The sequence below is a fragment of the Aulonocara sp. 'chitande type north' Nkhata Bay genome, linkage group LG23, assembly GCF_057382095.1.
Source record: "Aulonocara sp. 'chitande type north' Nkhata Bay isolate Kocher_YH1m ecotype deep benthic linkage group LG23, A_spYH_male_GT1.1, whole genome shotgun sequence".
NCBI classification, from domain to species: Eukaryota; Metazoa; Chordata; class Actinopteri; order Cichliformes; family Cichlidae; genus Aulonocara; species Aulonocara sp. 'chitande type north' Nkhata Bay.
The window spans coordinates 34,178,823-34,194,992 of NC_141365.1; the positions used below are offsets into that span (position 1 = coordinate 34,178,823).

General features: G+C 41.7%; 2 protein-coding genes across 2 annotated transcripts in view; one reads left to right on the top strand and one right to left on the bottom strand.

Moving 5' to 3' along the window:
• nid2a (nidogen 2a (osteonidogen)) overlaps window positions 1-16,170 on the bottom strand; it is a 66,461-nt gene that overhangs the window by 40,339 nt on the left and 9,952 nt on the right. The window contains exons 4-12 of the mRNA XM_086283936.1: window positions 9,476-9,577; window positions 8,952-9,091; window positions 8,379-8,511; window positions 4,880-5,185; window positions 4,422-4,533; window positions 1,700-1,739; window positions 1,256-1,365; window positions 1,026-1,159; window positions 49-160 (exon numbers count right to left, since the gene is read on the bottom strand). Of these exons, the coding sequence (XP_086140062.1) occupies window positions 49-160; window positions 1,026-1,159; window positions 1,256-1,365; window positions 1,700-1,739; window positions 4,422-4,533; window positions 4,880-5,185; window positions 8,379-8,511; window positions 8,952-9,091; window positions 9,476-9,577 (1,189 nt within the window). The remainder of the gene's footprint in view (window positions 1-48; window positions 161-1,025; window positions 1,160-1,255; window positions 1,366-1,699; window positions 1,740-4,421; window positions 4,534-4,879; window positions 5,186-8,378; window positions 8,512-8,951; window positions 9,092-9,475; window positions 9,578-16,170) is intronic.
• LOC147302289 (uncharacterized) lies at window positions 13,588-15,946 on the top strand. The gene is made up of 3 exons (XM_086282778.1): window positions 13,588-14,409; window positions 14,554-14,836; window positions 14,964-15,946. The coding sequence occupies exons 1-3, from the start codon at window positions 13,958-13,960 to the stop codon at window positions 15,633-15,635; spliced, it is 1,407 nt and encodes a 468-aa protein (XP_086138904.1). The 5' UTR covers window positions 13,588-13,957; the 3' UTR covers window positions 15,636-15,946.

The window sequence follows — 16,170 nt, forward strand, 5'->3', positions numbered from 1 at the left end:
GTCAAGAGTCAGGACGTACAAGGCAAAAAACTGTGCAAACATGTTTACCTGTCAGTTTGAATCCCGCTTGGCTATTCTGCAGCTCCAAAGCAAACAGCCATCCAAATAGCTCTCCAATGGGTGCAACTGGCATCAGTGCCCAGCCCACTGGTTCTGGTACCTGACCAAGAGGGATAATGTTTGCTAAGTTGACTAAGTTTACATAAATGACGCAAGACATTAAGATGTTCATTTTTTTCAGAGGCTTTTTAACCAACATATTTTAATTTCCTTTACTTAAAAATGATTAAATCCAAGGTGGATTTGAAAAAATTGTGGTTGAAAAAAATTCGAATCGAATTCCCCCAATGGACACTATATCAGGTGTTTGTGCTGATATGCTGTGTTTGGTTTCCTCCTTATTTGGTGTTGTGCATTATAGCCAAACTTTAGTTTCATCCATCCAAAGAACATTGTTTCAGAAGTCTTGTGATTTGTTCAGATGCAAAGTGGAAAACCTAAGCTGTGCTGTCATGTTCTTAGAGGCTTCCTCCTGATAACACTTCATGGTATCATGACATTAAACATTGATGGACTCAGACTCTACAGGCCTCAGCATGCCCATGTAGTTCTTGGTCTGACATTGGAATGAATTCACTGGGATTTCCATTATGTTAACACACCTCAATGCTCCAGACCAGCAAACTGACAAAACTTTTATAGAGGTGCTCAAACCTGCTGATGTCAATTAATCAAAAACATTCGATTAGCCAAGTATTAGGGTTACCCTCTTAATTCCTGTGGAAGCAGTACGGGTATGCCTAGTTTGTCTCATGACTACGTGCAGTCCTCTGAAAACTTTCTTTTTCATGACTGTAAGTTAAACCTTGCTCCTGATCTCCTGATCTGATAAGTTAGCCCCACTCTGAAAGCTTACCAGATTGGTTCCTTAAATTTGTTATGGAAAAAGTACTGGCTGCCTTAATCTTAATTACAATATAGAAGAAGCTTGTACACGATTAATGGGGCTGTTTTTCAGGTTGTACCTCGCTGATGGCAGTATACGCCCTCCCGTCTCCCACCACGATGTAGGCATGGAGATCAATGTTGTTCAGCGATACTGGAGTCGATCCCACATACACAGTACCGCTCACCTTACCGCTAACACGCTGGGGGGCACCTGGATGAGCAGCACAGAACGCACACAACAAAGCAGCTTTAATATGTAAAGACAACCAATGGGCACAGCACTTAGAAAAAATGGCCAAGATCTAACCATCAGGCAGACACTGGCGTCCATTTCCATAGAAGCCTGGTTGGCAGTGACAGCAGAAGCCTGTGGCATAGTCAGTGCAAAATGCATTCTGGGAGCACTGCTGCAGGAATCTAAATGAGAAGGAGAAAGTTGTAGTTTTAAGTACGATCGGTGCTTTTTTGATATGTATTCATGGCATCAGACAAGGCATGAGAATGGACAAGTGTCAGATCAAGCAGACACTAACTTAAAATATTATTTCTGCAGGAAAGAGCTTTTCTTTTTTAAGAAAGATCTTCAGATTCTGAGAAAGCAACTTTTACTCTTTACACTGTTTTGAACAAATCTCAGTGTTGTTAAGACACCTAACAAAGTTGTCTTTGATGTCTTTTCAATGTCTTACCAACAATGTCTGATTGGCTGTGTAGGTAAGCAAATTAAATTGCATGTCTACTCTTTACATACCTGGCACATGTTTCCTTATTCTCTGTAGTATATTGAATCACTATGAGAGAAAAAAAGTAAGATTAGAGGATACATGATACGACATTTAAACTCATTAGCCTAATGTTTCCACTCTAATGCTTCAGTTATACCCACTACATTGGTTAGTTTGCGCTCCACTGGTGACATCATCACTCAGCCATATTCATTTAAGCTCTCTGTTATGACGCAGCTACTTGCAGTATTCTCCTGAACAGTAAGTGTTGCTACTCAGACAAAACCTTCATATTGCTGATGGTTTAGGGGGAGAAGAGTTTTTCCGACTAAGTCTTATCTTTTCAAACTGTTGCAACATCTCCCTCTGTATCATCTGTGAATGTCTTCTGCAAAATTTATGAAAAATCTTTTATAATGATCAACATTCTATATTATTTTTATGACTTTTACCTGAAAATGAGTGATGGTAAGATGATTCACTTGAACAATTTATATTTTGTCTCCAATCTACACATTGTACAAAAACTTCAATTCAAATGTATTTGTATAGCACCAGATCACACCAACAGTCAGCTCAAGGCGCGTTATACTGCAAAGTAAAGACCCTACAATAACACAAAGAAATCAGATGACCCTCTATGACCAAGAACTTACTGACAGTGGGAAGGAAAAACTCTTTTAACAGGAAGAGACTCTGCAGCTGGTTGGGGGTGAGTGGAACAACATGAAATTTGCACACACACACATGCAGACATATATGCATACACTCCAAGATGCTATATGAAAAGAAAACCAGCTGCTGCAGTCCTGCTTCAAACATCCACACATGCACATCTTTCCTCTTTAATGAGAACCTTCATTGACATAATACATTGTGTAGTCTTGTAACCCTCACCACTCACTGGCTAACCACAACCCTAAACTAAGCCAAATATTAACCTAAACCTCAATACCAAGTAATAAACAGTCCTTGGATGTGGCCAAGATGAGACCCAATGTCTTCACAGCATATACATGTTCTGACTACGGCTCTAAATAGACTCTAAACTAAAAGACTGTTTATTTGTTGAAAGTGTCTCTGACTTGAATGCTGCACAATTTTTTTCTTTGAATCGACAAAAAAATAAATAAATAACTGAGTCAGCAAGAAAACTGCTGACTTAAGATATTTAGATTGAAACCTTAAATGCCTATTCTTATTAGAACTGCTCAAGTCTGACCACAACCTCACATGCTTAAGTAACTTCTCTTAACAAAAAACATCACATGGAGCTTGCATAACTCCTGAGCGAGTGCATTGTTCTCTTTGACTTTCTCATTTTCTTTCTCTCTTTTTGGGACGTTGGAATTTTCTAGGGAGACAAAGACGTAACAATTGTACTCCAAGTTTCATAAACATCAAATCCATAAAAATGCCGAAAAATATAAATGTGCTTTCTAAAAACTTCAAAACACATAAATATAGCACTTGACATTTGACCTTTTTTAAAACCCGCTTGAAAACACACTTGTATTCTTTAGCTTTTAATTGTGACTAGTCTTTCATTGTTTTTTTACTATGAATGTTTACTATTTCCATTATCTACAGCACTTTGGTTCAACCTGTGTTGTTTTTAAATGTGCTTATGAATAAATTTGATTTGATTTGATTTGATAAATATAGCCAAATACTCTATGTACGTATACTAGTACATGAAGTCTGATATTCTTTAAGTCTACAAGATATGGTCTAAAATGGCCTTAGCAGCAAGATGCTCCATATCCCATCCTGCCTGTTTCCACTTTTACTATAGCTCTACAACAAAATAGTGAGCTTAAAGACATATCTTGTTTTCCTAAAAACATGCATAAAAATTTCAGATAGAACATTAAACACTTGGCGACAGATCTCGAAGGCTTCTCAGAAAAAACTGTTTCTTTTTCCCAAACTGACCTAATAAGATGAACTCACTTACACAGACAGTTTGCTTGACCTTATATAAGAGGTTCACTGAGAACACATTCTTATTTATGGCAAAATCCTGTGGGAATAGTTTGAAGGGGAGGGAGCGTGAGCACACACACCTGGTAGCTACACAGCACAACGGCAGTATTGTATTAGGTACCGCTCGGCAGCTGGCCAAGACAGCGAGGTAGCGTTTTCCATGAAACTAATTTCAAAGAGTAGAGAAAGTGCAACCAAGGTTATTTTGTTATAGCTACAATGTACAGATGTCCCCAAATGCATCACATGCAGGCAGTGACAAAGTTACTGATATGAAAAGAGGACAGCTATGAGAATTCACTCTCTGTATATGTGTATGGGTTTGACTGTGCCTGTTCAAAACGTGGCTGTGTGAAATAGGCACATTTTTGGCTGTGGCTTTCTTTAGAATGGCTCCTCAAAACATAGTCTCATGTGACTCACTTCATTGTCACAGGAATCCAAAGACAAATAAATAAATAAAATTGCATGAAAAACAAAACAAAGTGTATACTTGCCCAGTTATCACTATGACAACTTGACTGTGAAAAAGACTGAACTTTTGACCAGCTGTCCTTTTGTTTCTGACGTCCTTTAAATGGCCTATTTTGGCCTAAGCGTGAAACGAGCACACTATGAAGTAACTTGGAAAACTGTTGGAAAGTGTATCTAGACGATTCAGTGAGGTACCACATATTGATTTGACTGCTCTGTGCACTTCTTTAGGATAAAGTTTGCTGATAAGTTTTAAAAAAAGAAAAATACTCATTGTTTTTTTCTTACCTCCTGTGTCAAAATTAACCTGTTCTTCATCCACACTGACCACATGTGCTCCAGGGGAAAGAGGCGGAGCATTTCTATGTGGGGTGTGCACATTCACCACTTTCAGAGGCAGCTGCAGAGGAAGACACAGGAGAAATATGTTCTGGCATTGAAAGCAATAAAATCCAAGCCTGTAGCTGTAATTCTCTACAAATATCATAATCCAGAAAGTTATGATCTGCGCTATGTTCTCATTATTTTGTTGACAACACCATTCCACTATGACCATGATATTTTCTTAAATTGTCCTTTGAATTTAAAATCCTTTTAACACCTGACAACCCTGCTGTTTCAATTCCCTTTTTTCATATCTAACTAAGGCAGTTGTGATGGCAAAAGGTGTGCATAATACCAAGTTGTGCATGATAAATGGTTAGTGGGTTATACTACAGTTCTTTGCACATTTGAACCACTGTTACCTGTGGTTGCTGTTCCTGGGGCTGCTGAGCACCTCCCTCTGCGACTGTCTGTGGAGGATTAGGGGAAGCGTACTGCCTCTCTGGTGGCTCGAAACCATACACAGGTTCAAAGGTCAATGGTATATTGTCGCTCCCATAATGGTTTTGCGGTAGAAGGAATCTTGATCGGTCACCATCAGCAGGTGCAGGCTGGAATTCAGGGTTCCTCCCTGTTAAAGGATAATCATCTTCTCTTTCTTGGGTATTAGGGTCAAACGTATTCTCCACATATTCTTCAAACTCATCATAGTCTGGGGTGGTGGTGCCCTGGAAGGAAAAACAATGGAAAAGTCAGAGGAGTAAAGAGCAGCATGGGTGTCTGAGGTTGTGGTGGCAGCTAATAAAACTGATTGGACTGGGGATTATCTAAAAAGAACATCAGAAACAGTGTGTAAGATAAAGAACAGTGAAAACAATCATAACAAGAGGGTTGTGTCTGACTGTCTTATCTGTTGGGAAGCCCAAGATGGTAGAAATGTCCTACACTGGTGCCAACTCCACCCAACACCCAAAGAAGGGTCACACCAACAGATTGTACTGTTAAACAAGTCTAAGCCCTGGATCAGATGGTGGCAAAACTTCCCCTGTGCAATAGGAGCAGGCGGTGGTTAACTGAGGGCAGATGGAAGAACTGCAGGCCCAGGCCGAGCGGCACAACCCGGTGCTGGAAAACCTTGTGGTCTGGTCTGGGGCCGCAACTCAACTGCCTCTACTTACCATGGCTCTTTGATCATGCCACACAAGACAGTGGAGACGTATGACCGCAGCTGGTCTTGGATATGTTTGAGGATACAGTGTTGGAGGCTGGTAAGCAGCTGGTGGAGGAAAAGGCTGTGTGGCTGCTTCCCCTATTGTCTGGGGAAGGGCAGGCAGCAGCGCTCAGCCTACCAGCGGTTTTTCAGGGGAACTTTAAAGATGTCTGGAAGACTGTGCTGGACTGCTTGGGCTACTCCCATAAAGACCAGTGCTGCCAATTCCACAACTCCAGACTGGGAGTGGGAGATCAGCTATTGGCCACACCCAGCTGGCTGTAACTAGGGATGTTGTAGTGGGAAATGTACATCCTGTTGCTGGTGGTGCTGATATAATATGATAAAACCATAATAAAATCGTGACCCAATTCTTCTGGATGAGTCCTACTTGGAATGCCAGTCAGGTCATTTCACTGGAGTGCACAAGGATATCCTTTTGTTTTTAGTCTTGGTGAATTATGCAACACAATATCATGAAGAGGTGGCTTTGTGAAGCATTTCAATTTCTGCTGAGAGTGTGGTCCATGAGCTGTTTCTGGTCATATTCTGAATCCCAAAAGAAATATTTACTGACCAGGGCAATTTTTTCAAATCTCACACATGGGCTGGTGGAGTGTGTGAATAAAGCATTAAATTCCATGATGTTTGAGGAGAAGTTCATTCACAAGGATGAATGAACTTGGGACTGGTGGTTAGACCCACTGTTGTTTCCACTGTAGGAGGTGCCCCAGGCCTCCACTGATTTTTTCTTTTCCTTTGAAATGCTGTTTGGCAGAAAACAACGTGTGGTGTTGGACCTACTTACAGAAAACTGTGAGAAAAGTCCAAGCAAAAATAAAAGAAGAGAGGATGTCAGAGGATGACAACAGAGAGGCTAGACTCAAGTAGTTTACACCAGGAGGTAAACTACTTGTGTTTCTCCCATCCTCCAGCTGAAAAGTACTTGTCAAGTAGTAAGGGTCTTTTGTGGTCACACATGATGGGTGGGTGATGTCAATTATGAGTTAGCACATTCTGCCAGGGGTAGAGCCACAAAAATATACTGCCTGAAAGTGCAGAGGCAGGCAGATCCTGTTTCTCTGGTGAGCTTGATGAAAGACAAAGATGGGTTGGGGCCCATTCCCGCCATTCCTTCGTGACGACCATCTCACACAAGCCCAGAGAGCAGATGCTGTTAGGTGGTTCTTGGAGCTGAATGGGTTCATCATGAACTTTGCAGAGCTATCTAGTCCCCTGACCAACCTCACCCGAAAGTGTGAGTCAGACCTGGTCCATTGACAGAGCAGTGCCAAGGAAGCTTTAAATTCCATTTGACTGGGTAAAATAAACTCTCTGGGGATAACCATGCTCCATAGTCCTAACTTCTCCCTGAGGGCAGGTGGCCGTTTTGTGTTTGCAGGTGAGGGGATTCGACTGAGGTATACATCGGTTGTAAGCTGTCAGAGCGCAAGACTAAATACAGCACAGCAGATAAAGAATGTCTGGCAATTCTGTAGGCAGTTGAAGCCCTCCACTGTTATCTCCTGATATGCTGATTCACCCTATGTTCGGGCAATGTTTTGCAGAATGATGGCTCCATTGCACGAAGGATGCCAACACCCAGATCATCCAACGATATCTAGCTTGACAGCCTTTCAAATTCACGATGATCCAAAGGCTTTTGAGGTATAGATGGTTGTGGCTGATTTCCTCTTCTGTGGGCAAAGGAAGTTTAGGCCGGATGGCTCCGCATCCCAGGTTGGGCGATTGGGGTATTTGGTGGCGGGGTGTGGTTTTGGCTCAGCGCCGGGAGAGCTGGAGCAGAGGGCTCTTTGGGCTGGCTGGCACAGCTGTCAGCAATTGTCTCATTATGTCTCTTCTATTTATGCAGTAGCTCGCTGGGACCAAGGTGTGTATAGCAATCACTTGGACTAGCAGCCAGAAGAGCTACTAGAGCTGATAAAATTGAGTGGACATGTCACTGTTAAAAAAGCGTTAGAGATAACACTGAATGAATAAAGAAAGCAGCATAGCAAGAACGTTGTGTCTGACTGTGTGTGTTGGGAAGCCCATGATGGCAGAGATGCTCTACAGCAGGTGTGTCAAACTCATTTTACATGGCGGGCTACGTGCAACCCACTTTGATCTTAAGCGGTCCGGACGACTGAAACTCCCCATTCTGTAAAGAAGTTACATATTTAACTGTTTTTCTACATGTGCCAATAACAGAAATCTGTCAGCACGGCTCTTTGGACTTAAATTGTAAGAAATAAAATTAAAGTAAAAGTTCTGGTAGCTCATTGCTCTGACTTCCAGTTTTGTGTTATTTGTTTTTTTTTTAATTGTTTTTTAATTGTTTTGTTTTTAACTGTAGTCATAAAAAAATGAAATTTCTATAGTAGAAATTGAAAAGCAAACTTTTCTGTTTTTCACAAAGTTACAGAGGTTTTACTAAAGACATGGCTAAGCCTTTTTCAATTTAGCATAATCTGGAATGATTTATGAAAGTTGAAATTTCTGATGTACTCAATAGCAGAAATTAGGCTTTCTTGTTAGAGGTCATTTGGGGAGAAAAAATTGTGGCCGACAACACTGTACAAAGCAGTAGACTGGTGCATAATAAGCAAGCAAATAAGGCAGAAAATGTAGATTTTTGATGCACTACAGTATATTTCAAGAAGATATATTGTTATCTTCCAAAAGCTAAATCAAGCAAATAACAAAATTACCATATGGGAGTCATATCCTACAGTTGGTGGAGTAGAAACAGGACCTTTAATGGATGCAGGTACAATGTTGTCAAAGGAATAACGGTTTCCAGTGTGGAAAAGCCAAAGGCCTGGAATTCCACTGTTACCAAACCTAGAGCAGAAGAAATCAGACATTCACAGAAGGATGTAAATAATTATGTGCACCACAAAAAAACATTTTCTGTTGTTATAAATGTCCTAAGCTTCTCCTGCAACAGCATTTGAAGAAAAGGTTCAACAAAGGACATAAGGCAAGGCACATAACAATGAATGTGAACATCTTTTTTTGAGTCACTAATTTTAGCTTGACATTTACAACCTGTAATTATTAGCTATCTGCCCCTTATTGTGCTATACATGCACTGTCATTAGCAAGCTCTTACTACATACACATTTATTTACCAGTATTTGTTTTAGCGATTACTGTGTGTGTATGCATCTTGTTACTTGTTTCGATTCTGATCATAGAACAAGTCATTATTTGCGTACATCTAATTCTAAGGTTAAACTGTTGGCTGCAAAGAAATTTATGGTTTAACCTTTTTTACTTACTGGTAGAGGTTTTTAACACTCTGCTCATTACTGGTGACACTGTAGTAAGGGCCTTCATTTCGGGAAGTTAATATATTTGGAATTTCTCCTCTGCTGAAGCCAACTCTTGCTGGAAGCTCTATCTCAACATTATACGACTCCTAGAAAAATTAAAAAAACAAAAAACAAACAAAAAACAGAACAACATAATAACCATGTTCTCAAATAAAATAAAATAAAATAAAATAAAATAATTTGTCAAATATTTAGCAACAAATACTAACAATAACAAAAATTAGGAACTATATAGAATAATTCAATAGTCATTAAGGAACAAAATAATATGTAAAATCTGAGCAACCAAAACGTGCACACAGATACTAACATAACCCTGGTCAGGTGTTATGTTGACCCCTTTATGCACCTAAAGCAGCAGTGGCTATGTGAAGTGATAAAAATAGTGATATAAATACAATGGTTCATTTTGCTCGTGTACATTTTGCCCTACAGCTGTAACAGTGATGACTTAACTCTTGTTTGCTTACCTTAGGCAGTGTGCCAAAGAAGTTCAGACCGCCTTCAGGGTAGAGGAAGAGGACATATGAGTCTGTCTCATCATAACCAATAACAGCCTGGAACGTATTGACCTGTGGAGGCAAAAGCGGATTACAACATGGGCAGCAAGAAAAAATAACCCTAACCTGCTCAGCCAGGGTTCCAAGTGATCTGAGCAGGTACTAAAATGTGACATCATCACACTGCATGCCACCGATTGGCTAGTCTGTGGCGTCATTCCATGAGTCATGAGAGCGTGTCGTTCAGGAAAATCAAAACCACATTTTTGAAACCTAGCAACAAGGCTGAACAACGCCGTGTTACCCCGAGCAGCAGGTATAATCTTGCCTCGAAGTCCACTTTTATTGTTGGTTTTGTGTTGCATATTGATTACATTGTGGTACACTCAGACGCGTTGCTATGACGACAACCACGTCCATCAAGAGGTACTAAATTGTAATGGAAAACCAGTCGATCCATGTCAAACCGATCTGAGTAGCTACTAATGGAAAAGGGGCTTGTGTGGCGTCAATCAAACACTTTCCAGGTGGATCAAATCTGGAACATCTAAACAGATATGACAAGGTCCCCAACGCCATTGGCTGACATGCAGCTCCTAACCATGACAAAACCTCCAACGTGTTTACAGATGGTTATAAACTTCACTGTTGTATTCTATTGTATTGTATGCCTGTGAGACTGTTCTATATTTGCAATCTTTCATCGATTGAACTAAATAAATGGAAACAAAAGTTTTTGTGAAAGGCTTTAGATAAGTACTTTAGATAAGAAAGTATCTAAAGTACAGTTTAAATCAGTTCATCGCTTGAGCCTTGTTTTCCCCTTTCCCTTTTTTATGCTTGAACTATTTGCAGGTTAAGTTACTTAACCCAAAAATTAAAAATAAAATGAGAAAGTCTGGCTCACTGGAAGCAAACTACACTACATATTTATGTTTTTCTGATTAACATAGTGTTGAATCCAGTTTTTACACATCTATAAAATCACCTCCAGTGTGTCCTGCTCAGCTTAACCTCCCTCCGATTATTCATTATTTTTACACTTACTCCTCATGTTTAAACTTCACACCTCTCCTGCACCTACCCTCTCCTCCTCCCTGTGTAGCCTGCCCTTCTTCTCTCATCTGCTGGGTCCCATGTTTAGACTTCTCACCTTTCACACCCCCCACGCCTTGCGGTCACCAAAACGACTACTTAATCTCATCTCATCTCACTTTACACAAACTAAGCTGAATTGAATGAAGTCTGCATGGACTGACGAATGAGGGAATTCCATTTACACGGGAGACTGTGACTTGAAGAACTTATCTCCTACACGTATGGGGGAGGCCAAGCCCACTGCTCAACCACAGTTGAACAAACACAGATTTAGTGAATGAAGGAGACACTGTGAGTGATCCCATGTTGTTTTCCTTTGGAACAAAATCCAATTATCCGTAGACTCACACATAAAAAGAAAGCAACAGATATACACACACCTCATACTCTCAGCCCCCAGCCCAGATGTTGATCTCCACAGCTGTCTTCCTGTGTGTCTCAACATCTTTCAGGATGACTTTACAACATGCAAACCAGAGACCAGCTACAATGTGTTAGCCAGGGGCCATGGAGGGCACACACACACACACACACACACACACACACACACACACACACACACACACCTACAGATGTTCCTCCACCTATATTAATCTCATGTGAATGCATGTGTGTGTCCCCCACCTTGTTTACATCAACATCTTTAAATGCTCTTGCTGTTTGTGGGCGGGAGGGATTTCGGAGCCTCTGGGCTCTGCGCAGTTAGTGAGGAGGGGGGCTTGTGTTTTCAGGGAAGGAGGAGAAGACGCTGGAGCAACATGACGTGATGTGTACCTTTTTTTGGGGGGGAAGGGGGGGGGGGATTCTGATACTCCAACTAGATGTCTCTCCTGTTTTTGTTGCTGCTTTCTTGGGAGCAGGAGGAGGAGAAATGAAGGACACAGCGAGAAGCAAAAGGAGCACTAAAATTGTAAGGATGATCTGATATCCTCGTGTTGGTGTTGTTCCCAGACCATCATGAAAATGTTGTTCCAGGTTCAACATTGCAAGTGACCAATCGCATTGTTGTGACGTTATTCTTTTGCGCGCCAAGCCATTCGTGCATTTATGAAATTCCAATGTTGCAAGGACAATATCAATTCTGCTTACCGTTTATTAAAGGGTTACGGTTAGGGTCAGGGTCCGTTGATCGGCGGACAGAGGCGGTTTCACGCAGCTTTAGTACAGTTTTTTGTTTTACGCCGGTTTTTCCCGAAGTTGCAAAAGTATGACGTCACAACATTCTGATTGGTCACTTGCAATGTTGATCCTGGAACAACATTTAGTATGATGATCTGGGAACAACACCAACACGAGGATATCAGATCAACCAAAATGTAAGGTTAAGTTGAGAAAAGCAAAAGGAAGTTTGTTTGTTTTTTCTCTGTCTACATGTAACATACACCAATCAGCCACAACATTAAAAACAGTGACAGGTAAGGTGAGTAACGCTGATCATGTCTTTACGATAAGGTGAGTGCTAGGAAAGCTTGGGCCTGACATCCATGTGGATGTTACTTTGATAGGTACTATCCACTGAAATATTGTTGTAAACTACAACCGTATGAAACCTAATAACCCCTCAAGTCGATGTGATTTACTCCTGAACTATAAGTGTTGCTAAAAACACAGATAAAAGAAGTTAAAACACGACTTTGGGGAGCAACTGAAAGTAGCTGAGAATATTTAATCTTTCCCAAGTGTTTGAGCAAACACCAGCCTGTTCCAGCCTGTAGAGATAGAGTGTGGTGATGGACATGGGGGGGGTATAGATGATGATCTCATTTTCACAACAAATAAATCCATTCATAAAATGCTGAACTAATGCGTTTTCGTTTGAAAACGCATCGTTTTCTCTCAGTTTTGGCCTCCCGTCCACACTGAGACGGAGGAAAACACAGCGTTTTGAAAACGCTCTCGAAAACGCATACATTTGAAGACGGTGCTTCAAATGCAGTGTGGACAGCGAAAACGGAGACTTTAGAAAACGATGATGCATATTAGTCATATGATGCAGTCATGTGACCAATTAAACTAAGATAGCGGAGGGCATTGTACAGCAGTTGTTTTGTTTACTCTCAATTTTGACAGCGATATTAAAGATTAATATCAGTTTGTACATGCTTCAGATAGCTTTTCTTCAAATTCTTTAACTCTCACTCGCTTTTGCAACTTTGTACTTTTGTGTTACTCACAGCAGCAACTCCACGTCATTGTTAGTCCATTTAAAAAACTTTTCCTCAACATTTTGCCGCGATGTTTCAAAGAACCGGAAAGTAAATAAACGGCAGACAGAAATGAGGCAGGTTGAATCTCCTTGCGTTTCACGCATGCGCAGTACTGGAATGTAAGCGTTTTCGGGCGTTTCAATGTGGATGCACAACTCTGTGAAAACACCGTTTTCAAATCTATCCAGGCTAGTGTGGACGTAGCCTCAGTCCTGTAAGGTCCTCTGTGCTGGTCCCCATCCCGTCTCTGTCTTTGTACTCATGTGTTTGTCTGTCTCCCCAAGTGTGTAAAGAAGTCTCACAGCTGGAGAACAACAAATTGCAGCCAACACACATCAAAGACGTTTAGACTCTGTAGCTCAGTATGCATGTGAGAGGTCCCCCGCTCCACACACACACACACACACACACACACACACACACACACACACACACACACACACACACACACACACATATACAACACTCAGACTCCCTACAGGCGTTGTGTCACACCTTTTTAAAGCGTTTCCTCACACTCTTTGCTGCAAGCAGACGCAGGCACAGACGTTTAATTGTCTCTGGGACCAACAAATGTTTCTTTTGGGGGCCATGCTGACTGTTTTAAGGTTTAGGTGGTAACATCATCCATCTGCTAGGCCTGTCTGCTTCACAGCAGGGGGTGAGAGAGTCTGAAAACACCTCTAAAGAAAAATACCGGAAGTTTATTTAGAAAGGTGATAAGCACTTACATGAACTTGCCTTTTAGACCTGTGTATAAATCACATTACAGTTTTTCTCGATTGCTTAAACACTATAACCAGGCCTCTAAACTAAAATTTCAAAACCGTAACGCTATTGGTCAAAAAGCACACCCATTTCCCTGAACTATAAACACTATTCCCTGCTTTGACACATGACTCAAATTTGGTGAACTGTTACTGCAAAACTCTACACACAAATCCCTACATTTTACAGTGCTTACACCATGTAGTCATTTAGAAAGCACTAGCATGCAATAATGTTAACTTAAGTCAGCATAGCTTGAGCTCAATTAGCACACAATTAACCAGGTGGAAACACTAGGAGTCAAAATTTAGCACACACCAATCAGAACCTGCGATGGATAGATAAAAGGGCCAAAGTCAGCTCATTCAGGTTTGAAACAATGGATCCAAAGAGATGCAAAGGAAGAGGACGTGGTGGAGAAAGAGGACGTGGTGAAGGAGGAGGACGTGGTGGAGGAAGAGGACATGGTGAAAGAGGAGGACGTGGTGAAGGAGGAGGACATGGTGGAGGAAGAGGACATGGTGAAAGAGGAGGACGTGGTGGAAGAGGAGGAGGAGGTGGTCTAGGACAACAGGAAGGTGGTGGAGGAGGAGGGAGAGGTGGAGGAGGAGGAGGACGTGGTGAAGGAGGTGGAGGTGGAGAACGACGGCGACAAGGAAGGGGAAGAGCAAGGGCACGAAGACAGTCAGTCTCGGATGAAATTCGAGCCACTTTAGTTGACCATGTCCTTGTCCATGGGATGACTATGAGGGAGGCTGGGCAACGAGTACAACCAAATTTGAGTCGCTTCACTGTTGCCTCCATCATCAGAACCTTCAGGGAGGAAAACAGGTAGGTGTACTTGCAGTAAGACTGCTTTGTACAGTAACTTGTAAGTTACTGAACTTATGTGTCTTGAGTTTCAGTATGTTTCCATTATTTTCCTGTAAAATGAATGTGTGACAGTTACAGTAATGAGTGCTTCTATTTTTGTAGGACACAGAGACGACCACCTGGTGGAGGCAGGTTAAGGCTTTTGTCGGAGGAGCAAGAGAGGGAACTTGTAAACATGGTAATTGCAAATAATGTAATCCGCCTGCGAGAGATTCAAAGGAGAGTGATTGAGGATGATCATCTTTTTCGAGGCATAAATGCCATCAGCCTCTCCACAATTGACCGCATCCTCCGAAAGAATCAATTCCGGATGAAACAGGCATACCGAGTCCCTTTCGAACGAAACTCTGACAGAGTGAAGAACCAACGTGTGGAATATGTTCAGGTATGAGTTTTGATATTGTATAAAGTATTGTGTACCATCACAGCATGGCAGTTTATGCTGCCATTTCAGCACTCTTGAACTGTGGTTCAGGGTACCGATTGACTCTACTGTGTTATGTGTTTTGCAGAGAATCTTTGAGATTGAAGGACGGCCTGTTCCCCATGAAATAATCTTTGTGGATGAGGCAGGTTTTAACCTGACCAAAAGAAGGAAAAGGGGGAGGAACATAATTGGCCATCGGGCTATTGTAAATGTCCCTGGTCAGCGTGGGGGGAATGTCACTATGTGCGCAGCCATCAGCCAACGAGGGGTACTCCACCGCCATGCCGTACTAGGACCCTATAACACTATGCTTCTCCTTGCTTTTCTTGATGGTTTAAGACAACATATGTTCCAGCTGGACTACAGGGAACCAGCACAGCCAGAGCAGCCTCACTACGTTGTTGTGTGGGATAACGTCAGCTTCCATCGCGCTGCTCTGGTTCGTGACTGGTTTACCAATAACCCAAGGTTTTCTAATATCTTTCTGCCTGCATACTCTCCCTTTCTAAACCCGATAGAGGAGTTATTTTCGGCATGGCGGTGGAAAGTGTATGACCGAGAACCTTATGTCCGTGTTCACCTCCTTCAGGCCATGGAAGAGGCCTGCCTAGACATATCAGTAGATGCATGCCAGGGGTGGATCAGGCATGCAAGAGGATTTTACCCCCGCTGCCTGGCTGGGGCCAATATAGCCTGTGATGTGGATGAGATTCTCTGGCCTGACCCAGACCAAAGACAAGATGCTGAGGTGGGATAATGTTTCTGGTGTGTGTTGTACTGTATAGTACATGAATGACAATGTGCCACTGTACATACATTGGTTGCGTCTTTTGTGTTTATCATGTGACAAGGGTTTTGAAGGGGAGAACCATAAGCAACCTAATTGTTTTGGAACTATTGTTTTGAATTAATTGTACCAGTGTGCAAAACTCTGTTGTAGTGTGTGTGTTTTTGAGGGCTTGTGTTTGATGTCTGAGGGCAAAGTTTGGTTTTTCAGCAGGAGTGAATAGTTTTGGGTGTAGAGCTTCATTTTGACCTGGAAATAGGATGTTTGGGGAATTGAGTGAGAGGTTATGGATTTGTGTTTACTGTTGTGAGGATATGAGGCGTAGTTTCAAGAAATGTTTTTTAGCAATCGAGAAAAACTGTAAAGTCAATTATGTTTTATTATCATGGGACCAGTTCTCTACAACCGCTGTCACAAAGTGATTTTTACTGCACTGTAAGGAAACAAGCCTACAATATTCAAGAGATACGCCCAACATATCAGGTGATCACGATGGTGGGAAGGA